The sequence below is a fragment of the Gymnodraco acuticeps genome, unplaced genomic scaffold (genome assembly GCF_902827175.1).
Source record: "Gymnodraco acuticeps unplaced genomic scaffold, fGymAcu1.1, whole genome shotgun sequence".
Classification (NCBI taxonomy): domain Eukaryota; kingdom Metazoa; phylum Chordata; class Actinopteri; order Perciformes; family Bathydraconidae; genus Gymnodraco; species Gymnodraco acuticeps.
In genome coordinates, this window is record NW_022991985.1 from 223,176 (window position 1) to 250,060 (window position 26,885).

Consider the following 26,885-nt stretch of genomic DNA (forward strand, 5'->3'; position numbering starts at 1 on the left):
AGCCGTTATTTAAATAAAAGCAGGATCTCAAACGAGTGGTGCCACAAACGCTTAACCTGTTAAGCCCTGAGCCTGTTTTTCAGGGCTCAGGCTCGAAAACGACATTCCCAGAATAAATGACCATATCTTCCCTTCTAAAAGGGTTAAATGAATAATCTTTTTTCTCAAAGCAAGGTTACACCTGTGAGTTGGATGTAGAAGAGCCAGAATCAATATAGATGTTTTTTATTTTAAAGAAAATTCAGATTGAACATAGTAAAAAACTGTAAATTATAGTTTTTTAATAAAAAAAACTATAATTATCCTTTTTTTTTTACTTGCCACATTTTTTGATGTCTGTTTTTGTTGATAAATTCTCGAGTTCATATCATTGAGTGATAATGTCGGTACCCATCGATTCTGTGTCATCTCACGATCAGATCGATGGGTTGGATGTGCAGAATGGATAAATAATAAGGTTTTATGAGTGAGTTTCGGTGCAGTAAATCTGTTAGCATTTTTCGCTGGTTGCTAATTCAGAGTTAGCATTGTGGGTTTTTAAAAAAAAGAAAAGGAAAAAAAAGATCAGTTAGCTGAGTTTCTTTCCGTTACATGGATATAAAACATTCATAGTTTATGAAATGAACATGCCCTCTGACACTGTTTCCTGCAAGATGTTGCCGGGGTCTCTCGGCTTAACAGGTTAAAGGCTGGCCTAAAATAAATACAAGAGAAAAACCTCCAAACCCGAGTGGATACAGTCCCGGGTCGCCTTCATTAACATTTTTGAAAATACTATCAGAACTCTTGAGCAGGGAGGAAGCAGAAACATGCTCAGTGGTGAGGTGCAGCTGACCACGTTCCTAGATTTGAATTATAGATATGACATTTTTTATAAAGCTGTGATTTGTTGTAAATATACATTCGAATTGGACAGTAAAAGTGATCAATTTAGCCAAAGGATGTTGTCTTTATTAGGATATGGTGTATTATTGCATATTATTTTATGTAATGAACAATTCTGTTGAATGACATTTAAGCTGTTAATAAAGTTACCCTGAATAATGTAAAAACAGGAAAACCAGAGTTTCGGGAAGAACAGCAGGTCATATCAGATGTAATTATTGCTGATGGGGGGTGAAACATGTTTCAGAACATTTAAATGAATGTAAAAATAACCCCACTTTTCCTAAAAAAAAGTTTTAAGTCCTGATGAAATGAAGCTTTTCAGTGTACTTGAGTAAAAGTCTGGTAAATGTGTTAATTTTAGGGTTGTATTGCAATAATGCCTATTAGATTGAGTCAGATATACAGTAGGTTTTAGCATCATTAACCAACAATGTTAACTCACATGAAATAAAGAAAGTGTTTATGGACTGTTTCATAGAATATCAAACGAAACATATTATACATAGTCATTTTATATTATATACACATCACATTTTTCTGACTAAAATCTCTTAATTTGCAAATCAAATCAGGAAATAACTTGCTGTTTATGAGTTTACTTATTAACGGTATAAGGATTGATGGGACGCACATTGCTGCCGCCTGCTACAGAGAGATAAAGTCACTGAATCTGCATGTACTTCTTGTTGAGTCTACTCAAAAGACTGTGTAGAAAAAGTCCTCCAGATCAAATGAAAGATTGTCCTCTGTGCTGTAGACAAACTGCTTCTGAGGACAGAGACGATGGAGGTGGATTTGATGTGGATTTGATGTGGATTGAGTTTCCCAGCAAGATAAAAAAACGAAACATGATCAAGCAGATCCAGGAGCCTCAGAGGATCACCTGGACCAGGACGGAGTCTCCAGGATGTGTCAGGGTTCATTTGGCTGTCTGATGTGATGTCATCAGTGGGGGTTGCTCAGCACTCCATTGGTCATAGAGAGTTTGCTCCACCTCCTCTGACTGAGGAGTTTACGGTTTTGTTGAACCTGAACTCGAACATCAAACACCTCCTGGATGGCCTTCTTGAAGCAGTGGAAGTTGTAGTCAATCAGTCCTGTGAGGGACGAGAAGACAATTACAGGGTAAGACTGAAGGATCTTTGTAAAACATTAAGGTCAATTTAGTCCTATATAAACAAAAAACGAAATCAATTCCTGAAAGAGGAACTTTACTGATTTTAAACAAGATATTTCTTCTTCCACAAAAGCATCTTTGACAGAGTGTAAATGCCTTCTGTGAAGGACCAGGGTACGCAAAAATCAGGAATGCAGGTTGAGGTGCAAAAATAAGGATTTGATTTACCCAATATATGTACAGTCTTAAGATGGGTAATAAAATCAACTAGAGAATGCAATTCCTGAAGAAATTGCTAGTGGGAATGCTTTATGCTGAAAAGCTTACGCTAAACTGCTATGCTGAAATGTAATGTGTAAGAAGAAAGTGAATCATTTAGATTGAAATACATGAACACTGGGGGCTTGAATGTGTGATGAGAGAAGAAAAGAAAGTAAAAAGGCTTGGAAAAGCAGCAGAATATTTGAACTGCAAACTTTTGAACTAACTTGATGGCGAATGATCTGTCGCCATTTCGAGCATTTTCACTGAAGTTATGAGAAAACCGTGTTTCATGGTGAGCATTGTGTTGACATGGCAACGGCATTTGAATAAATCTCAAAAATGTCCCGTAGATGTCTTCACGGCTGGACTGTTAGCACACATGTGAAGTGTGAGCACTTTTTGAACATTTTCATAGGAGTTATACTTTACATTAGGAGGTTACATTACTCTCTCTCTTCTCTTGATCGCCCTCTCAATCTTCTATCACCCTCTCTCTCTCTTCTCTCTCTCTTCTCTTGCTCACCCTCTCTCTCTTCTCTTGCTTGCCCTCTCTCTCTTCTCTTGATCACCCTCTCACTCTTCTATCACCCTCTCTCTTCTCTTGATTGCCCTCTCTCTCTTCTCTTGATCACCCTCTCTCTCTTCTCTTGATCACCCTCTCTCTCTCCTCTTGATCGCCCTCTGTCTCTTCTCTTGATCTTCCATGGAAACGGCATATGATGATGACACCCCATAATTGATGACACCCCATAATTGACGTAGAGCTGTTGAGGGCATGACCATTAACCTTTATCTGAAGTCTGCTGCTCTGAGCATGTCAGTTGGAGTGATGACATCATCGTGTTCCATGACACAGGTGTTTATATTTTGAGCTAACGAGGTGTGCAGAGATCACAGGTTTCCATTGTTCTGAATGAGAGATAAACCTCTTACATGTGAACGTTTTGTGGAAGAACCGTAACAGATATCTGTGAAATTTCAAAGCGTGAAGCATGTCAAGGAAGTTGAGTATCTGAAGTGTCATTTTTGTGTACTTTCGGGTTAATAATGTGGCCTTTTTGGCAGTTTAACTAAAAGTGTGCGGCTGCTGCTGTGAGGAAATATCTGCCTGAAATTACAATGGGCTTTAATGGAGGCATGTTGAACGTTTTTGTCACTTCATGCCCTCAAACGGCATTTTGTTGAATTGTTTTTGCTTAATTATTTGTCCTTTTTCAAGCTACGAGATGTTTTCCTACGTTTGTTATGATAAATTATGTCTCAGGAATGTAGGGTTTGGGAATTATGGCAGTTTAAAACAAATATATGAAGGCACATTTCAAGATTTCCTACACTCTAGCTGTGACATCACACACTCTAGTTAATGTTAAAATCTGAAGAAAGCCTCTGTACCAAGGTCTGAACAATGTTTAATATCTCTAAAAGTAAGAATCAGATTTAAAAGTTGTTTTACACGAATAATGTCAGAAAGATGTGTAACATTTTAAAGTTGGAATGAGCTTTCTGAGTGAAAGTATGAATGAACAGATAGCAGTTGAAGTCGCACAAAGATTTGTTGAAGTTGAAGAATTTCTCCATTGACTTCAATGTTAAAAATGTGATGAATTATGGGATGTATCTCTGGAATTATGAAAGTTATGAATGAGAAAAGTAATAGCCATCGATTCCCGACCGAGCTGAACGTTTTGATGTTTGAACGGAGTTTCTGCGATGTTCAATGCGGGAGGAGAAGACCGGCAAAAATAACGGGCGGAATAATAATAATAAAGAATTTTGTGCGTAGAAGAACAGATAGTAATTTAGTGGGAATGCTGTTAACAGCAACAGAGAGAATCACCGCTGGAGGACCAGTCCACGGGTTCACAACCGCTGGAGAAGAATTCCACGAGAAAGGGTTACTGCTGGAAAAGTCCACAAGAGAGCCTTACTGCTTGAGGATGAGTCCAGGGCAGTGTTTCTCCAACTTTTTCATACCAAGGACTACTTGACCAATAAAAAAACACTCGCGAACCACCTAACTCCCCAAATATCCAAAAACAATAGGCCTGCTTACCATTCCAACAGTATAACAAATTACAGCCTAATAATGACAGCTTAACATTCTCTATATCGCCTCGTTCACACATTAAATCAACAATACAAATACAACTACAGATTATATAAGCATTTCGTTCAAATGCGATTTAAAATGCTCTGGTTTTACACCTCTTATGAAATGTAGACTACATTTATTAGGGAGTTTATGTCCTAGCCAACAGACTCACAGATCGTTGGCTACTGAGAGATATGCAAAATACACCGCATGTAGTACGACACAAACCTCCGCTGTGGATTTTCAAAACAAAATACAGTAAAACTATGGTCGCAGGTCCAAGTTTAACTCTCTGAGGTCTAAGACATTTTTTCACATGTTAGGCTCGCATGGGCTTTTTTTTTGTAAAAATGCTATTAACCTGTTAAGCCCTGAGCCTGTTGTTCAGGTCTCAGGCTCGAAAATTACATTCCCAGAACAAATGACTATTGTTGAGATCTCCATATTAGGTTGAATACTTAAAACAAAAGTTAATTTTAATCAAATATAGTCAATTATATTCTTGTATAACCCAAAATGAAAATGCTTCATATTTTATGATTTTCTATATTTACAGTATAGACAATGTGTTTTTTTAAGTTGAGTGTAAGGCCTATAATGGTTTATGGGTGTCACTGATAAGAGAGGAGGCAGTTTATTCCCTCTTCCTACAGCGGTGCACAAGGAGGGGGGCTCCTGACTTAGTGAAAAAGAACTGAGGCCCCAAAAAGGTGTTTTTTCCATAGCCGAGAATAATATTTTAGTTCTGCACATTAGAGGTCATGAACTTTTGTTACATAAGCATGAGAAGTTGTGTCTTGGGTTTTCTGTCCTGTTTTCAGCTTAAAAACACTGGGTGAGAGGGGAAAAGCTTCAGAGCTGGGTTTTTGCTCTCTGTAAGGTTCTCTCAAACTTGGTAAATATCTCACGAATTTCTTTGTTGAATGCGGAGTGAATTTCTTGGTTGAATGAGCGGAATGAATTGATGTGTGTTTGTGAATGTTTAGTGTCCCACCACCTGTGAGGAAATTCATGCGGAAATAGGTGTGTGTTTGTGAATGTTTAGTGTCCCGCCACCTGTGAGGAAATTCCTCCAAATTCATGCGGAGATAGGTGTGGAATTTATGTGAATTGATTTGGTGAATGAAAGTTTGAATGTGCTTTTTATTATCACCGGTCGTTTATGAGGAGATGCCTCTAAATTCTATCGGGAGATTTAAATATCACAACTGAATTGGGCAGTGGAAGTTACAATTTAGTGTAATAAATGTAAAACTGTGAATTGAGGTTTCATATTAGAACATGACCACAGCATGATATGTTTTGTAGGATTGTCATGTTGTAACGAGAGAAGGTAGAAACCCTGTATTAGTTTGGACCAATTGTTCTTCAAATAAACTGATCCCACCTTTTGGATTGGGACAACTTAAAAGACATCTGTGGTCTCCTCTCCTGCTTCAAAGGTAAGATTGCACCCTGCCTTGACTGATTTTAAATGCCATTTTCTTAATCTCTTTCATTTTTTGTAAAGCACTTTGAATTGCCTTGTGTTGAAAAGTGCTATATAAATAAACTTGCCTTGCCTTGCCTTGCCACAATCACACTTAGGTAGGGCCACACCTCCTTACTGATATCAAAATCCTTCGGGATCGCTTAAACAGATTTAGCGGGTCGTCTGAATTGAAACAGCAGTTAATTGAACCTGGTTCTCCAGGAGTTAATAGAGGTGAGATTTTGCTGACGTTGGTGGATCCGAGCCAAGCAGTAAACTTACATAGACTCAATAACTTCTGTTAGGTCAATTAGTAGGTCCGAGTAATTTGCCGGAATAAATGATCAGCCCTTCCGACTCCAACACTATATCTTCACTTGCAAAAGGGGTAAATTAATAATATTTTTTCTCAACGCAATGATAAACCTGTGAGTTGGATGTAGAAAATTCAGAATCAATACAGATTTTTTCTATTCTAAAGTAAATTCAGATTGAACATAGTAAAAAAATGTAAATTATTGTGTCCGTCCAAAAATAAAACATTACTTATAGTGAAAACCACCCTTGAATGATGGGATAGTAGACTAAAAGCTTTAGGAATCCAAACTACAACATATAATAAGTACCCTGTATCAAGATTGATGCAAAACAAGTGAAATGTGACCTTTTTAGAGAGATTTAGAAAAAGAAACCACCTCTGGGGTCATTTGAGTGTATTTGTTGTTTCTCTGGAACCCATTGGTCGATTTTGGTGATTGACACCTCTTTTTAACCGTTAGAGCCAATCAAATCGAGGGGGAGATCCTAAATCCACCTACACGTTACCATTGAGAAGTGAGAGTGATGCGCACGCAGTTTGCCCAAACCGAAAGCTGTGTTACGCTCTGAAAACTGAAAACTAGGCTTATTTATCATAAATATGATGATGGATTATCAGTAATCATTTCAAAGTGACACAGACACATTGGATTAACCTTCAGCAGCGTCTTTATGTGTTTAATGCCATTGAACACAACTTTTGATCAGAAAACAGCAAAGGTAAGACCTATTTGCCGATTTGGTCCCGTTGTGTGTTGTCTGGTTTTGCATTCGCTGCCGTGAGGTTTGATTGCTCAGTGATGATATTTATACCATTGGAATCTGTGGAATCTCAGCTTTCAGAGGATATCTTGTGCAGATCCGATGAAGTATAAAAGATCGCTAACGTGAGTTATGTGCTAATTGCGTTAGCATTCTTTCTCTTAGTGCTAATTCAGAGGCTTGTGTTTTATTTCGGTAAAAATTGTTAATATTGTCTGATAGCTGAGTTTCTTCCCGTTAAGTGGGTATGACACATTCCTAGTTTGTTAAATGTTAAGAAGCCCTCAGACGCTGCTTCTTGCAGATGTTGCGTTTTTGCCCCTGCCCGCGGGGCCCATGGGGCATAACAGGTTAAGAAGCCCTGAGACACAGCCTCATAGCCTCCGCCGGCGGCAGAGGTTAACTGTGGGGTTTCTTTGGAAGTTTGTTATTGTCCAATGTGAGGGTCCAGGGACAGAGGGTGTCAGGTTCATATTCTGTACAAACTGTAAAGTCCACTGAGAAAAATGTAAAAGTTGTGAAATTGGGCAATATGAATACACTTTGATTGATTGATTAAAACACACTGACAGTTCCTATAATGCATTTAAATGTACTGATTGTAAACGGACTGACCTTTCCTCTCAAAGCTTTCCTTGCGGAGGAAGCAGACCATGGCGAGGAACTTGGTGACCTCCTTCAGGTACATGACTGTAGTGTTGTTCAGGTGGATGATGGCCATAGACTCCTTGTCATAGGGTAAACCAGCTTCACTGTCGGTGAGACTGAAGGACAGGAGACAGAAAAACACACTTCACACTTCATGTACTTAGGGCAACACGGCTAATTTCACAAAGAATGAATATTGGCTGCTGATAGCACCATACATTTTGCTCAATTTGCTCCCACCTTCTGCCCTGCCTCCAGATCCAAATTACAAAACAAGTTGTGCTAATGATGCACTGCCAGCACAGCCATTAGGTTTGGTAGCTGAGTGCAATTTGCTCTTTTTTGCGAGTGAAACTTTCAATGAGACAAACAAGTAAATGTTTCCTTTGTGCCAAGAAAACAGTAGGCAGAGAGGCAGAGAGGATAATACAAATGAAATATTCCGAGCAAGCTGCAGATCTGGACCGACTTGATGTAAAGCTATCCCTCAAAACTTCTGGCAAGGAATTTAAATGAGACAGGCTGACAGCCTATTTGGAATTTAACATCGTAAACCTTCACTATAAATGTGCTTGGATGACCCGCCAACCCTCTGAAGATGCTAATGATATAACTGTGTCTCTGTTCGGCGGTTAGGACAGATCTGTGTGAATTGGATGGTATTAACAATGAGGCTCATTTGCATAGAAAGGGGCCAATATTACACCAAACGTATGCATATTACCTAATTGAAATAGATTCAAATAGCGCAAGAGCATCAAAACTCTATTTGCTCGGCAGCGCAGTCAGAGGTTGCTTTTACCCATGGAGGTGATTGGAGAATCACACTTTGTTTGTCTTATTTATGCAGCTTGAGCAGAACCATCCTCAGAACCTGCTCAGTGTGCAGGGAAGCACACACACCTCTGATTTTACTTATGAATTTAAGGATGTAAAGCAAAGTGGAAAGGGAAGAGACACAGAGTGAAATTGAATCAGTGGTATAAGCAGATAGGAGACTGAGAATAAAAACAACATGCAGAGGAGAACGCAGAGAGAAACAATGAACATGCTGTTTTTTCTTGCTTTTCTCTTCGAAGTTATTCTGTTTTCTCAAAGAAGGCCAACAAACATTGCTTTGTCTTATTTCTGAATATAAATGATGTCTTCCTGGTTTATATTAATAATAATAATGCATTTTATTTATATAGCGCTTTTGACAACTCAAAGACGCTTTACAGTATGAGGGAGGGTAGACAAACAAGGACAGGCAAACAAGTAAGTAAAAAATAAAAAGGCAGTCAAGAGGAAGTTAATTGAGGGGGGGGGCTTATGGGTAGACAGAGTTGAAAAGATGTGTTTTGAGGCGGGACTGAAAGACTGTGAGGGACTCAGAGTCACGGAGATCTTGGGGGAGGGAATTCCAGAGCCTAGGAGCTGCCACTGAGAAGGCTCTGTTATGGAAGCAAACAAGAGACAGAAGTATTCGAATTGTATTAGACACCGAATTTATAGCATTGAAAATAATTACTTTGAAAATCATGTATCTGAATGTTTTTGCTCCGAATTTACCTATGTGAAATAAAAATGTAAAAATTCAAGTGAAAAAAATTCGAATGTTCAAATTCAGATCCCAAAAATTCGACGTCAAAAAATTCGATGTCAAAAAATTCGGTGTATAAAATTCGATGTCAAAAATTGCGATGCAGCATCATCCGGGCTACTCAGACAGGATAAGCAATCGAGCCCTAATGCAATCAAACTGACTTGGCCTATCAGAGCACGGCTTTGTCAGTCATGTGATCACAACAACCCGGGAGAAAAAATGACGGAGAACAGCGGGGCTCGCCGCTCGGGTAAGTAGTCAGTTTGTGCTCTTTATCTTACAAGCAGTGAGGGCTCGACAGCATTTGTATCTTACATTAGCTAAATGAGTGAAGTAGCCTTGTGCCTTGCTGTTAGCAAGCTCCGTAGTTATCATTAATTGAAGTGAATCACAACGTTACCGTGTCCTTTTGTGTGTGTGTGGGGGGGGGGGGGGGGGGGGACGGTTTGCAAAGTAACGTAACGATCACTTCGGTTAGATAAGTCAAGTAGACCATGCTACACTATACGAAATACTCTCTTACAAAAGCCCTGCATTTAAACATGTTAATGTTACTTTAGTAAAAGTATGCTAGTATAATTAGCAACAAGTGTTGTTAGAGTATTTAAAGTAGACACAAGTTATTCTATTATATTATATCATTTGATTTATTGTTATTACCGATGCACGAGTTGACTTAACTGTTGTAGTTGGAGCTCATTTGAACAATGAGCTAACTAATGATTACTTTCATAATGGTTTAATGTGCCGACTATTTTCTACATTAATAGATGAAGGTCTGGTTTGTTCAAAGTCTCAAACTAGTAGGACCAGAGCCCGAGAGACTCTAGGGCTCTGAGTAGGACATGCTGTCATAATTACCCAGAGTCCGAAGTGACACCGTTACAATGTTAAAGCTGTTAGATAAATGTAGTGACGTAAAAACTAAAGTATTCAAGATAGTGTAGTGGAAAAGAGATAATGTTTTTTTTTTTTTTAAATGTTACCAAAACAAAATCTCTTGTTTTGGACTGACAGTAATAATTCAAGAAATAGTAGATATATAAATACACACAAATCAATGTGTTGTGGATGGAACACAACAAATGGTGCTCTTACCTGTGATGCCTCCTCCACACATTATAACCAGACTGTATCATTCAAACTATAAGTAACAGTTCTAGCTACTTGACTTTAGACAAACAATTCAAAAGACAAAATCAACACAATGTATTGAAAGACCAATCTTTATTTCTCTCCTTTTGTTTGTGTTATTAAACCCTGTCAATCTAAAAAACTGAGCAACTCAACAGTTAACTTTATATTTCTTATTGTCCAAAGCATCTATTACACTATTTGTTCCCCTCTCATATTCACAGGATGGATGATTAGAGACTTTGGGGGAGACCTCAGCTTCATGAACGTCCTGTCTGTTGCTTTGGCCAGAGAGGGCTGAGGGTCTTTCCCTGCGAGGAGTCCTCCTCGCAGGGAAAGACCCTGCAGACCTGATGGAGGAGGACTTACACCAGCTGCACCTACAGAACTTAGCCCATGGTGGGCATAGCTGTTACCACCTGCACACGCCTAGCCTGTCAATTAACAGATTAACATTGAGTGTAACTTATGTATATTATTTCGTTTTTATTTATTTTTTAAATGGTGATGGTTCATGCTTGATAACTTTTAGTTCACATTTCAATAAATTGTATTTGCAATCCTTTTGTCCGTTATCCTTACTGAAAATGTTAAATTACACATTCACATCTGACTGAAGATTGGTACCATTTATTTATGACGTTCCAAACTCGGCGGCACAAGGCACAAGTGATGTGAAGCTCAAAGTGCAAATGCATTTGATCAGCTGACTTTTTTTTTGCCAAACTTTATAGGCCTGACAATAATCACACTGTCTCTGTGCAACGTAAAACACAAAACAACACAAATGAAGTTCCTGTTAGACTACAAAACTATTCAGTGTGCAGGTCTTTGTGTTACAATACAAGTGTCTCTTAGTGAATGTCCTGTACTGCTCTTAAATCTCATCACATCAGCTTTTCCTTTCCCTCTTGGATGTTCTTCTGGACCCTCAGAGAAAGAGAACATGGTGAAGCAGTCCTGTCTCTCAGGCGTGTCCTTTCCTAACAGAAATATCAAAAAACATATTATTGCAGAGCAAGTGTGTTATTTAAGATAGAGGTGTGTTTGTTTGTTCATAAATATAATGATTTTTTATTTGAATGTGTTTTTTAAATCCAACAGTGTACTACAAAGATAATCAGATTATGAATAAACCGTTCTAAATTCATCAACATTGAAATAAATGTATTATTAAAATAATATTTAACTGTTATCAAAACTTAGTGCAACTGTGGAAGCTTGCTCTGTTCGGTTGTCTCACTGAAAGACAAAGGGTCGCAGCTCTCACTATGTGATGTTGCTTGGTAAAATGTAAATGTAACCTTTCGCTAAGAAAGTGCACTCAACATCACTGATGTGTGGGTGATCTAGTATTCAGTCATGTTTAATGGCATGTCTATCAGTGTATTGGAGTCATTACTTTATGCATTCTTTGTAAAGCATGAAAAAGGTGTACCTTGGAATCCGTGCTGAAGTTCTCTGCTGCTAGGACTCCAGATCTGTCTCTCCTCCTCTGGTCCAAGTCTGTCTCTCCTCCTCTGGTCCAGGTCTGTCTCTCCTCCTCTGGTCCAGGTCTGTCTCTCCTCCTCTGGTCCAGGTCTGTCTCTCCTCCTCTGGTCCAGGTCTGTCTCTCCTCCTCTGGTCCAGGTCTGTCTCTCCTCCTCTGGTCCAGATCTGTCTCTCCTCCTCTGGTCCAGATCTGTCTCTCCTCCTCTGGTCCAGATCTGTCTCTCCTCCTCTGGTCCAGATCTGTCTCTCCTCCTCTGGTCCAGATCTGTCTCTCCTCCTCTGGTCCAGATCTGTCTCTCCTCCTCTGGTCCAGATCTGTCTCTCCTCCTCTGGTCCAAGTCTGTCTCTCCTCCTCTGGTCCAGGTCTGTCTCTCCTCCTCTGGTCCAGGTCTGTCTCTCCTCCTCTGGTCCAGGTCTGTCTCTCCTCCTCTGGTCCAGGTCTGTCTCTCCTCCTCTGGTCCAGGTCTGTCTCTCCTCCTCTGGTCCAGATCTGTCTCTCCTCCTCTGGTCCAGATCTGTCTCTCCTCCTCTGGTCCAGATCTGTCTCTCCTCCTCTGGTCCAGATCTGTCTCTCCTCCTCTGGTCCAGATCTGTCTCTCCTCCTCTGGTCCAGGTCTGTCTCTCCTCCTCTGGTCCAGGTCTGTCTCTCCTCCTCTGGTCCAGCCTGTCTGGATCACCTTAAGGAGACTTTGAACAAACAGATGTAAAGTTACATGCATGGGTTACAGACTTCTTTCCATGCAAACAACTTTTTATCTTCTTTTAAAAACAGGTCATAATCTTATTGTTATACTTAAGAAATGGCTGGATATCACAGTCCTTATACTGTATCAGTTTGATTGAGTATTATTGTGTAGGTCCTTTTTATTTTACTGTTACTTTGGATGAGGTTTTTATGAGTCAGTCAAGTTAATTTGTTTTCATATGCCATATTCATATGTATCACACACGTAAGGGTTAGACACAAACCTATTGAACAAATGCAATGCAATGGATAAGCTTCATTTCCACTGAAGTCACAGATAACGTCATATATAATATTTAAACAAATCATTTCCTTGTCACTAAAGCATTGACTACGCTATTCATCGTCCTTAAATGCAGGAATTAAGTTACATGTTCCGTTGTACAGCCACGATGAGGCTGTTTCTCAAGTGTGATGATAATACAATTAAAAGAGGCATTGGTAATAATATTAAAAACAACAATGTTTGGGTCGTTCGTCGGATAGACGGTTAGCTGCAATAAATAACTCCAGTTCAACAAACCATATTACAATATCTAAGGGAGCGTTATTTCTGGACCATCTTGAAATGTGACGTTCATATTTTAAAGATACACACATTTCATTGTGAGGTTGATTTAATATACACTAAGCCTCTCTTCAACAATACGTTGAAGTTAGCTAGTCTATGTTATGCTATAGTAGAGCATAGCGAATTTAAATGAACCTTAACAATGCATACAGTAACCTAAATAGCAAACTAACTATCTAACGTACAAGGATGACCTTATTTTAGCAACCTCGCACAGAAGCCTTTTGGTATACAGTAGCATCCCACTTAATGTTTTACACTCTTGGATGCTACGCATAGCATCGTTAGCACAGATGGAGCTACGATTGCTCAAATGCTAACCCAACTCTAAACATTCATTAACGTTAGCTTAATAAAAACACCAGTAACATAACATAAAGTACGCAGGGTTGACTTACCGAAGAAACTGCATTCATGGACGGTCTGTTTCAACCGCAGATAAATCCTATATTTGCAGGACGAATAGTCCACCAGGAACCAACACAACAAACATGGCCGAGTTCAAGTAGTGTTCTCCTCATGAGCTGAGCCGCTGTAGCATCACGGAGCTAACTGAGCTAGCAGAGAGGAGCTAGGAGCAGCAGTCCCGTTGTCATGAAGGGGGAATCTAACTATATACAGAATATGTTTTTGTGGATCCAGGCTAGAAACATGTTCATTTTCTGATGTTAAGTTGGACATTTTAACAAAGGGTCTACGGGAATTGCTCCCATCTGCATCCATCGCCTACAGTTTGCAGCATTGGGCTTCACCGCACTGTCCCGGGGTTTGCCGCTTGGCTCTGATAGGCCAGAAGTCGGTTTGATTGCATTAGGGCTCGATTGCTTATCCTGTCTGAGTAGCCCGGATGAGGCTGCATCGCAATTTTTGACGTCGAATTTTACACACCGAATTTTTTTACATCGAATTTTAAACACCGAAATATTTGACGTCGAATTTTTTTCACTTGAATTTTTGGGATCTGAATTTGAACATTCGAATTTTTTTAACTTGAATTTTTACATTTTTATTTCACATAGATAAATTCGGAGCAAAAAAAATGCAGATTCATGATTTTCAAAGTAATTATTTTCAATGCTATAAATTCGGTGTCTAATAAAATTCAAATACTTCTGTCTCTTGTTTGCTTCCATACTCTGTCCCCAAAGCTGCAGAGTGTGGATGTGGGAATAGGAGTCCGGCTGCGGTGGATCTGAGGGACCGTGGGGGTTGATAAGGAGTGAGAAGGTGTGTGAGATAAGGGGGGGCCAGATGGTGGAGTGTTTTGTAGGTGAGGACCAGAATGTTGTAGTTGATGCGATGGGAGACAGGAAGCCAGTGGAGGTCTTTGAGGACTGGGGTGATGTGATGCCATGATTTGGTATGCGTGAGGAGACGTGCAGCTGCATTTTGAACCCGTTGGAGTCTGTTGAGGTGATATTGTGTGACCTTCTCTTTTTGAGCCATGTGGGACTCTTCATTTTACAATATACATATGCCGTATAGCATCCACTCAAACCCTAAAAAGCCAAACAAATGACAAAATAAATCATATTGTAAAAAGTCCCCTATTTCCCAGAAAACAACTCCACAAGTGTTCAAAAGTATGACTGCTTAATACCAGGTTGTCGCTTTTACTTGTCAGAGCACATTTGCCAAAAGAGTATCCCTTTTTCACATAGGCTGCTAGTATGTTTTTCAAGGGTCATTTTCTAATGAATGGCAGCAATTACATGTCTAGTATTTGAGACAGTATGCTAAATGGGTCGTTGGCCATGCATGGTGACTGTTTTAGCACAGAGACGTGAGCCAGAAGGTAACGCTCTCGATGTACCGATCTCATTCATAGTCTCACCTACGTTTAAGGTGAAATAAAGGTCAGCCATCCGGGAGGGACTCGGAGTAGAGCCACTGTTCCTTTGCCTAGAAAGAAGCCAGTTGAAATGGTTCAGGCATCTATTAAGGATGCCACCTGGTCGCCTCCCTAGGGAAGTGTTCTGGGCCCGTCCAGCTGGGAGGAGGCCAAGGGGCATACCATGGACCAGGTGGGCCAAGGGGCATACGCAGGACCACAGGTGGGCCAAGGGGCATCCAGGACCAGGTGGGCCAAGGGGTGGAGGGATTATATATATATATATATATATATATATATATATATATCTACGCTAGTCTTGATGGAATGCATTCCACAAAATGTGTCTAAGTATCAACAAAGAACTGTAATACAGGGAGTTATTTAACACAGCAGGCCGCAAACTCCATAAGGGCAAACAGAAAGCACCAAGCTGAATATTTTTGTAAATGTTGTATTGCTTATATCGGTACCTGAGGCATTGCTTACAACTCACACAGCATACAGTATAAATATAATTAAAAAGCATCTCTATAGAACAGATGCAGGATTAAATGTTATTATCAAAATACATAAAATGCACTCATACTTAATCTCACATTAACATGGCCATTGGTCTAAACATGATGACATAAGTGGGCTAAAGATAGCCGCAGTGCTTCACAGATTGTCAGTCATATAAGATAAACATGCACAGCTAATGTGAGTTTAGTGTTTTGTGAAACAAATTCATCATTGTTGTTAAAGAGAAAAACAAATAACTGCGTTTCACTGACAAAAGTTGGTGAGGGAATAATGTAGTCACGATTGAGCTTTCCATGTGCGTAGTGTGCCAGGTTTCTCCTGCCAGGCGAGGAGTAGATTCATGAGGTGAAAAATAATTCATTTTCACACGCCTCTAATTGAGGATGATATCCCAGCAGTTTTGTCCTGATAATGACGGCAGCCTCCTGTATGACAATCTGCTGATTTATATGAGCAGGTTCCACATGCTGAAAAGTTCCAGAAACAGGTGAGTGCACATTTTTATCAGGGGTTACATAAAGGTCTCATGTCATGGCCATTTCTACTGATCATAATTCCATTGTTGAGGTCTACTAGAATAGATTTATATTGTTCAATGTTCCAAACTCACATTGGTTTCTCATACAGCATCTCTGTAAAGTATGTGTATTCACCGGTATTCACTCTCTGTCCTAAACGGCTTGTTGGAGCACCTGCCCCCCCCTCCCTGTGAGCCCAGTGTGCTCTGATTGGTCACACGATGTGCAGCTGCTCATTGCTGTGAGGAGCAGAGGCGGGAGTAAGTCCTACATGTGCAAGTCATGAGCAAGTCTTGACCTAGAAGTATCAAGCAAGTCCCAAGTCACTGTGGTGAGAGTCAAGCAAGTCTTGTCAAGTCATTGCTCAGGTCAAGCAAGGCATACGAAATTCTGATGAATAAGCCCAGTTTCCGCATTTAAATCAGTTAAAAGACAGTGGTTATGAAAATTGATTCAACCCACACTATGATCTTCATTACATACACAGTTCCCAACGGCGAAAACACGTGGGTTTGCTGTCCTGGCTCTAGGATGGTGGAATGAGCTCCCCATTGACATCAGGACGGCAGATAGCTTGCACATCTTCCAGCGCAAACTGAAAACTCATCTCTTTCGACTCCACTTCGAGCGATAGAACTATTAACGAAGCACTTTTATACTAATAAAGGACTGGCTTTTCTATAACCAGTTGAGTAGCACTTGAAATGTTTGGCTCTATGAAACCTGATGTACTTATATGATTCTGTTTTCTTCAAGTTGTATTTTGTTGGACGAACGCACTTATTGTAAGTCGCTTTGGATAAAAGCGTCAGCTAAATGCAATGTAATGTAATGTAATGTTAATCATTTGAAATCTAATTTAGACCAATGACAAATAGATCAATATTAACCCTAGAACTGCAGACAATATAGCTAGGACTCAATCAAAAAGTCTGTTCAAAAAGGCAGAATTCCAGGTAAGAAAATCATATATGGCATTTGCCATTACACATATTTAATTTACATTTCTGTTAACACTAGAACCGCCAACAGCGTCAGCACCTACATAGATATCATTTTCAAATCATTTCATTTGTTCCTCTTCATAATTTCCTTATAAACTAAGTAGGACGATTTAAAACTCACTTAATTGGGTTCATTTATAAATTGCTTAAGTTTATCATCATAACAGATCAAATTCATTTTACAATAAATCAAGGAATGATGCACTTCTACAAACAAAAACAACATAATTAAAACATTTAAACAAACTACTAAAAGTAGATGAACTACATGATTCAAAAGTGTACAGTAACTTCTGATAATAACACAGGGGAAATAAACGAGGCATCTCTTTTCCTCTCTCTCTCTCTCTCTCCTGACAGCCCGTCAGTATCAGGGTTAGTGAAAATGAATCCCTTGGCGGTTCTAGTGTTCATTTACCGTTTTGTCTTCTCTTTGCAATGCTTAATCGATTTGAAACTAAGTCTAAAGTAGCTTAAACTTAACGTTAGCTTTCTAGCTAACACAACACCAGTGTTGTGCTAGTTACTGAAAACCAGTAACTAGTTACCATTACTAGTTACTTCATTTCAAAAGTAACTCAGTTACGTTACTAGTTATTTACACCACAAAGTAATGCGTTACTGTGAAAAGTAACGTTTTAGTTACTTAAAAAAAGGGCTCCCATTAATGCCCTTATAGGTTATAGCAGGGTTGCTAACTTTGGGTACCTGGCTGGAGTGAGATTTTGATATCATGGGTTTAATTACACATATGCGCACGAAATGACTGCTATCGTGTCAGCAGCGGGACCTTAGCATATATATAGGATATATATACAATATATACAAATACACAATATTGGACACAGACTATAAAGGGCACAAAGTTTCATTCACTAATGAAAGTCAAACACATGTTTGTTTCCACTGTTTTATTGTGTGCATAGGCCTGTCGCGATAAGCAATTAATTGACTTATCGTACGATAAATAAAAATGTACTCGATACATTTACATTTACATGAGGATGTGACTAGCAGTTTGAAAGGATGTACTTGAATTATTATTATATATTATCATTATGTCAGGGGTCTAAAATGGTCATACAACGGTGCCGACAATATTATCGTTTATCGCAATAATTTCCGGGAAAATGTATCCAACAAAATTAATTATCGTGAGAGGCCTATACATGAAACACACACACACACACACACACAAACAAATCTACAGACTTACTCCAAACTGCCAAATATGTTAATTAACACACTCTATTTTGGCCTAGTAGAACAATAAGCAGCAGACTTTTACTTTTTTATCATTTCTACTGGATCTTAGATCTGCGCTTGCGCAATACGGGTCGGCAGCTGCGAGAGTATTTTTGTTGGGTAATCTATGGTAGGGCTAACCCATACAGTGGTGGGGCTCAAGTCAGTATTTGCAATGTAATTACATACACGCTCCCCTTGACAGTGAAACGCCACGCGTGAGGTTTCGATTATTTCCCTGTCTCAATCCAAATTGAACTGTATGAAATAAAAAGGCACATTTGTCTTGTAGTAAATAAAAAGGGCGACCTGGAGCCAATCCTGCAATTTCCCCACAGGTGAAAGAGTTGACATGCTGAAAGCCCAACCCCTGCAAGGGGGTCTGAAGATTCTCCCTCAAGGAGATTTTTTGAAATACTAACATAAAATACACATTCTGGTACTCTCTGGAGAAGACAAATAAATAAATCTATTACTACACGACATATTTAAAAAAATGAATGCCATTTTAGTTTTTTGTTACTTTGTTCTGAAAGCTGAACCTGCTGCTCCTCACAGAGAGAAGAGGGAAGAGGCTGTGTGAATGACTTTACATTGTGGATAAGGGTGGATAGCCCCCATTTTTCTGTGTGTCAAAATGAAAGACAGCCCACACACCTACCAATCATCAAACCGTGGGGTCTCATTTCATTACGTGTTGATTTCTATCAACACGTAATGTTGTATGTATCGATGTATATAGAGATGTACTACAGCAAAAGTGTTCTCCGTCGGGACTTCCTGCAACAACACCACGCCGTTATCTTGATTCTGATTGGCCAGAAGACATTATCAAAGATTTTTTATTGAGAAGACGATCACTACGTGACAAAAGTTTTCAAAACCGTTTCTAGTCTTCGGTATTCTTATTTTTTGGCGTGAGAATAGTTTGGGCAGCGTGAGAGCGTGAGATTGAGAGTGAAAGCGTGTGTCACACGCCAGATGCGTGAGAGTTGGCAACCCTGGTTATAGCCTTCATTTCAGTACTGTTATTGCATTGGAGAATAATACAATCTGTTGATCAACTTGACATGCATTATATGCAATCTGGATTGCATCGATATTAGCTGACTTTCCATTTTTGTATATTCTTTCTCCAGGTAGTTGGAAAAAGTTTTCCGTCCCATATGCCGTGTGCCGCCCGGACATGGTATCATGCTAACTAGCTCCCTGAAAGCGGGTGACTCCACTGTAGCAATAGCCTGCATGTGTTCTACAACATACCGTGCCATGGCTTTATCGACTTTTCCCTGGCTAGCAGTCCCTTGGTTAAAATCCAGCCGCTGTTGCTTAGGTGGAGGTGGAGTGGCGTCGGCTGAGTCTCTGTGGTCTTAGCTACTAGCTTCGTCCCAGCATGTTGTTTTTGCAGATGTTTTAAGAGATTTGAATTACTGGTTTGGGCAGTAGATAGGATCTTTGACCCGCCAGGACACAACTTACATTTAACAGAAACTTTATTTTCTTTGTGCTCGACAAAAGTGAAATAGTGAGAATATATAGAAATGTGTATTGATTGGGATAAACCCCTTGAGATGCACCATCTCGTTTTCAAGGGGGTCCCGACAATAGCAACAACTTACAGACATACATAAACAAAAAAACAAAATGCAAAACATGACACACAAGACAAACCACATATAGTCTGTTAAGTAAAATTCGAGCAATGCATACAATCATTACAATTTGAGACGGTCAAGCAAATCAGTTTCATCAATATCAGTTTCATTAATAACAAGTACAGACCAGTTGAAAGTGAGATGATTATGCATGTTTAAATAAACCCAATGATGCAAGAGATCTAATGGCAGCAGGTAAAGTATTCCAGTCAGTTGGGGCTTTGAACATGAACGCTCTTCTGCCAATCAATTTTTTTGCAGAGGGGACAGAGAAATAAATCTGAACAGAATGTCTAACTTGATGATTTGGTGAGTAAGGGACAAAATACTGCTTTAAATAAGGGGGATAGTTAAGATAAATGCATTTAAATATCAGCTGAAGCCAATGCGTGTGTCTTCTTACATTTAAAGAAGGCCATTTAAGTTGGTTATACATTGTGCAGTGATGTGTATGAAAAGGACAACCAAGAACAAATCTGCATAGTCTGTTGTAGGCTATGTTGAGTGGAGCAAGATCTGATTTATGTGCATTTTGGTAGACAACATCACAATAGTCCATAATCGGAAGAATAAGTTGAGAAGCAATTCTCTTTCGGACACTGAGCGTAAAACAATTGCGAGAGCGGTGTAAAACACCGATTCCGTAATTTACTTTTTGTATTACATGCTTTATATGTAGTTTAAATGAAAGTTCAGAGTCTAGCCATACACATATGTAAAGCTATCAACTTTATGCAGAGAATCCTTACATGTTATTACTACATTAGGTTTGGATTTGAGCTTCTGCCTGGTACCAAAGACCATGGTATAAGATTTTGATTTGTTAAGCAGTAGTTTATTGTGTGATAGCCAGTCCTGTAAGATATTAAAATCCGATTGAAAAGAGATCTGAATTTGTGAAAAATCTGATTTGGATGTATATATAACAGTGTCATCAGCATAAAGGTGAGTACAACAATTAATGAGACAAGAAGATAAATCATTTATGTAAATAGAGAACAGAAGTGGGCCCAGAGTTGGTCCTTGGGGTACACCCTTTTGTTGGATCAACAGGTCAGACTGTTTTCCATTAACAACCACACATTGCTTTCTACTGTGAAGGTACGAGTTAAACCATAACACTGTATTATTAGAAAGGCCAATGCCGTGAAGTTTATCCAAGAGCAGATATCGATCAACGAAATCAAAGGCTTTTGTCAAGTCAATAAAAATGGCACTTGTGAGTTCACCATCATCTGCAGCAGAGTACAAGTCATTCGTCAATTTAAGTAGGGCAGTTGTTGTGGAGTGATTAGGCCTGAAACCAGATTGAACCGGAGATAAAATATTATAAGTATTGAGATAATGTGACAGTTGATTACAAATTATTTTCTCCAAAACTTTGGAAATAGAGCAGATTATAGAGATTGGTCTATAATTATTTGTATCAAGTAAATCACCACCTTTATGCAGTGGAATGATGCGTGCACATTTCCAAATAGTCGGCAACTCACAGGTGGACATGAGAATATGGGACGCCAGTTTAATGAACCTGTTTTCTATACCATCGAGTCCTGCACTGCCATCCACTTTTAATTCTGTGATAGCATTATGAACTTCGTGTGGTAGAATTTTCTTAAAAGAAAAAGAACTGTTGCAGTATGAGTTACTATTAGAAATACCAGTCATTAAATAGGAGTCAGATAGTAGTGTGGAACATACATTAGCGAAATGCTGATTAAATATTTGGGCAATGGATAATGGGTCATGAATTATTGTATCAGCAGTTCTTATTTTATTAATAGAATGTTTACCTGATTTATTTAAAATAGATTTAATTTTAGTCCAAAATTGCTTGGGATTCTTAAAGTCCGATGTGAGAGATTCTTTATAGTAGTTGGATTTAACATTTCGGGTTTTGGTTTTACTCAGATTTCGGAGATGCCTGTATACTTCCCAATCGGCTATAGATCTTGAATGACGATATATCGACCATGCTTTATCCCTTTCCGTAAAGAGACTGATGAGTTCAGAATTGATCCAAGGGAGATGTTGACCTTTGACCTTAACCGTTCTCACAGGTGCATGTTTGTTCATGACATCAGTGAGCTCTTTATGCAGAAAATCCAAAGCATCTTGTACAAAAGGTATTAGTTGAAATCTGTCCCAATTAAGGGCAACAACATCATTAATAAATAAATCAACATTCAATTTTTTATATCTCCAGGTGGAGAAACTAGACTTGAGCTCCGCCGCCGCCATGATATTCTTGTTAGTAAACAACACAAACACGCCCACAGCCCGTCTCCGCATGTGACACAGGAAGTATCTAAGTACATTTACTCAAGTACTGTACTTAAGTACAGTTCTCATCTCTGTTCGCCTGGCTGTTGACTATATAAAAAAAACTAACGGAGTAACGCACCATGTAGTAACGGTAACTGAGTTGCTGAATTTAAAAAGTAATGCGTTAGAGTACTAGTTACTGCTAAAAATAACAGCGTTACAGTAACGCGTTACTTTGTAACGCGTTAGTCCCAACACTGCACAACACATGCATGTAGCCTACCTTTCTCTGTGGGTTTTTTTGTAGTGACGAATGAAGTTGGATGTTGTGGTGGTCGTGTCACTGATCTTTATGCTGCAGACCCTGCATACCGCTGTTCTCTTCTTATTACCGTCATCGACAAAATGATCCTTGAATCCAAACTTCACTATTTTTGGAGTAAAGCTAGCCGCTGCCTGAGACTCCTGCCTTCTAGTAGGTTGCTAGGTTTGCGCGCATGGCGCTATAATCACGCAATCACGTTTAGAAAAAACTAAACGTAATATTTCAAATATTTAATTTTAAACAGTCAAGTCCTTTCAAGTCATCTGTCTCAAGCTTAAGTCAAGTCTCAAGTCATGAATACCAAGTCAAAGTCAAGTTAAGTCTTTTATCAATGTTAGTCAAGCAAGTCTCAAGTCAAAAAATATGCGACTCGAGTCAAGTCATGTGACTTGAGTCCCCACCTCTGGTGAGGAGCAGACAGGGCTTCCGTGTCGGCGAAACAAATACAGCAAGAACAAGCTAAACTCATCCTGAGCACACACAAACACTCACAGCCGAAGTAAAAACAATAAGTGTGGCTTGATATGGAGTAAGAAAAAGGTTTATAACCAGGGCTGCACATAACTGGTGCGCAGGTGCGCATGCGCACCTCCGCCAACAAAAGAGCACCGTGTCATTGGAAAAAAGGCGCATTTGCGTACCAACATTGAAAGAGAGAGAGAGAGAGGGAGAGAGAGAAGAGAGAGAAGGGAAAAGAGAAAAGAGAGAGAAGAGAGAGATACATATATTTGCGAGTTACATATGAACCTATGATATGAACTCAGGGCCGGCCCGTAGCCCTGGCGTAATAGATGTTCGCCAAGGGCGCCAGATCTGTGGAGGCGCTGCGCTGGCAGCTCTGGGAGGGAAAAAAACATTTTTGACCGTTGGGGCTCATCCTAATTTTCGGCCTTGATGTAACGATATTCACAATTAAGTAAATGTAACACCCTTTTCACCCCGGTTACACGTTTCATTTGCCCTGTACGATGGGCGCTGTAAGTGATGAAAATGGGGGATGTTGGCTTATCTGGCGCCCGCAGCTCACAGCCAAAATGCGAGTGAGCGAGGGAGAGAGGGAGGGTGCACCGGTACCGGCGCTGTTGTTATTAGAATCTGGTGCTAGCTGCTCTAACGGATATAAGAAGAAGATGTTTCTACAATAATGTGGAGGGAGAGTCCTCTCCAGTCAGACTGAGAGGCTGATAACTACAGCTCAGTGAGGTAAAGGACTCTGAGTGTTTAGATAGTTCACTTTAGTCTAAGTTCAAACGGTTTGGTCACAATTTATGTAAACACATATTTCTAAGGCACTCCTTTATAATTATTGGGATAAACAGGTTTGAAATCATTCCAATGCATACTATAGGACAGTAACCAAAAATATCCTTTAAAACTGGAGAGATACAAACAAATGCATAAATAAATAAATGTTAAGGTAAAATAAGATATGAATGAACAACACAAATACAATAAGTTACATTAATTTGTTATTGGCTATGGGTTATTGGTTATGTTCACATACTTATTTGATTACATCCACTTTTCTAAGATGACAACAGAGACTTTCGACCCAAAACCAGCAGCTAATCGCAGACTCAACCAGAGAGAAAGTAGTAGGCCTACATCATCAGCTACCATGTCTGACAGAGAGGAAGACAGAGAGGAGAACAGTCAGGAGGGTAGTGATGACAGCTTGTAGGATTACTGGTCGTGCTAATGTTGTCTTGTGTTCACCTCTGCACGTGTGTTCTGTGTTCACCTCTGCATGTGTGTTCTGTGTGCACCTCTGTGTGTTCAGTGCCGTGTGTCTGGCAAATAAAGTCAAGACCCCCTCAAAAGTTACGGTTTATTTCATTTTAAGGATGAGCACCAAGCAACATCTCCAGGTGCTCCTTTGAGAACCAGGGCAAAAAAGTTATGTGCACCCCTGCTTATAATGCTGTGAGCATGGGTCTGCGGAGAGCATTTCTCCGCGATCCCAACGTAATAGTCCGAAAAACGTTTACCCATTTAAACAGTCGTGGTAGATACCTTGTTTGTTTTAAACATCATAAATACACAAACAACAATGAATACTTACAGATAGTGTACCCGAATCTCCCGCTGGTCCAAACAAAGTAGGAACAGCATCGTTAGAATCGCTTCAGTGCCCTACGCTGTACATATCCGGCATGAATCACTGAAAGGTTTGGGAAAGCTTTGTTTCGTGAAAGGCTGGCAGAGGGTGCGGCCATAGCTCTGGGCGTGGCTACTGGGTATCCCTACGTAGCGATACCCAGGAAGTAAATATTGGAAAAAGAGAAATCTCCAATGAGGCGTTCTGGGGCAGCATAGACAGGTATTTTCTGTGTTAGAGTTTTACTCGCTACAAGGTGTACTTTGAGTACTTTTTGACTTTGCAGACCGTTTACATGCAAAAAAACCTTCATAACACACAAGGGGACGGATAATAACCGGAAAAGCATGACATGGGACCTTTAAGGGGATAGTGCAGGGTAACCAAATTGTGTGTGTGTGTGTGTGTGTGTGTGTGTGTGTGTGTGTGTGTGTGTGTGTGTGTGTGTGTGTGTGTGTGTGTGTGTGTGTGTGTGTGTGTGTGTAAAGAGAGAACCTAATCTGGCATCCACCTCCTTTCACAGAAGACTTAGCAGGATATCTGTTTGTGCCCTTGGCTAAGCATCAGAATCAGAATACCTTTATTAGTCCCACAGAGGGGAAATGTACACAAGTGTTCCCTAACACAGATGTGATGGGTGAAATATTGACTGAATTCAGGCCAAATGTGGCCTAGTTCAGAAGAAGCCCTAACTGTGATGCCACAGGTGAATCTCACACACTCACACACATTATTATTAGGGCCGGGACTTTAACGCGTTAATTAAGATTAATGAATTACACAAAAATGAACGCGTTAAAAAAATTAACGCATTTTAATCGCACTTATTTTTGCACCGCGGAACGTTTCTCGCTGGATGAGTTTCAGGCGTACCGATTATACTGGAGCACCAACTAACGTTCATGACTTCAGACAACAACAAACCACAGTGAACAACAGTGGGAAATGTTGTTTTAAAAAACGGACGGATGGAAGCGTCGATAAGAGCACGGTTGTGTGCAAATTATGCAAAAAGGAATTGGCATATCACCGCAGCACATCAAGCCTCAAGTATCACCTCAATGCAAAACATATAGCAGCTAGCGTGGAAGCTAGCGTGGACGTTAGCCTCTTTTATCGCGTTCACACCAAAAAGAGCCGGTAGTAAAATTAGTTCATGAGAACCTTTTTACCCCCACGAAAGTCCCTGCTAGAGAGCAGAGAGCTGCTAGAGAGCAGGGACTTTCGTACGGCTCTCTTGTGAGAAAAGAGCTATATTTCTGATTGGCTGGGCGGATTGCAAACCACGCCCCGTAAAACTCCCAAAAAGTGTTGTGAAGCCACCATTTTATTATCCTCGCATTAGCATTATTAGCATTAGCCCAGCGCAGAAACGCAGAGAGACTAACTTATGGCAACACAAAATAAAACATGGGAGCGGTGGAGATGAGGAGGTGTCGGCGTTCTGGCAATTTACTCGGAAGGCTTCAGTAGAACTCCGGGGACTTCCGGCCGGGGACTTTGGGCGGCAGTATACGCCGTGAAGTGGTTTGCGGCCTGCCAGTAAACCCAAAGCAGAAGAAGAAGAAGTGACGTCAGCGGCTTCATTTGCCTAATCCTCCCCCAGGTTCAAAGAGTTCTCATGAACTAAGTTCTCATGAACCTTTGTGGGAAAAGTACTGCGGTGTGAATGCGCCTAATGGTATACTAAAATCCATGTGAAAAAAATTGCTTCTCACTGTTCTCAGGTCAAATATTTATATGTGATTAAAAATGCGATTAATTTCGATTAATTAATTACAAAGCCTCTAATTAATTAGATTAATTTTTTTAATCGAGTCCCGGCCCTAAATTATCTCTTCAACAAACATGGGTTGAACTAGGGTCCCCTGGCCTTGTGTTTACCCAATATATGTGACCAAAATGTTATGTGTACAAATTAGTTTTCATTTAGGATTACTCAAAATAATTAACATACACAATAGAGTGGTGCAGTGATGACGTATTTTTGAAGTCCGACTGGGAAGTTCAATAAAGACCAACGGGATCTTTCCATTGGATATCAGAATATTTAAAAACATTTTTTTTTGGCAACACATATTAACGCCACTTTAATTCTTGAAGCATAAATGCAATTGCCAAAGTAAAACACCTCAGGTTAGAAGTTGTAAAATGCTAACATTTTTGCACCACTTTCTTGCAGATGATGAACAATTGCCTTCAGCGAGTCATACAGTATGTGTTAATCAATGTTTAATAGTTATTATTATGATAAGAAAAATAAACAAATTGCGTGTTCGTAGAACTTGGTGACCACCTTTTAGACTGGATTAAAAGCTATTTAAGCAATAGAC

At 39.7% G+C, this 26,885-nt stretch overlaps 1 protein-coding gene across 1 annotated transcript in view; it reads right to left on the reverse strand.

Annotated features, from left to right (window-relative positions):
* Positions 1-278: 278 nt before the first annotated feature.
* The window catches only part of rragd (ras-related GTP binding D), an 83,588-nt gene continuing 56,981 nt past the window's right edge, over positions 279-26,885 (reverse strand). Inside the window, exons 6-7 of the mRNA XM_034201080.1 lie at positions 7,528-7,676; positions 279-1,985 (exon numbers count right to left, since the gene is read on the reverse strand). Coding sequence (XP_034056971.1) covers positions 1,834-1,985; positions 7,528-7,676 — 301 coding nt within the window. The 3' untranslated portion in view covers positions 279-1,833. The remainder of the gene's footprint in view (positions 1,986-7,527; positions 7,677-26,885) is intronic.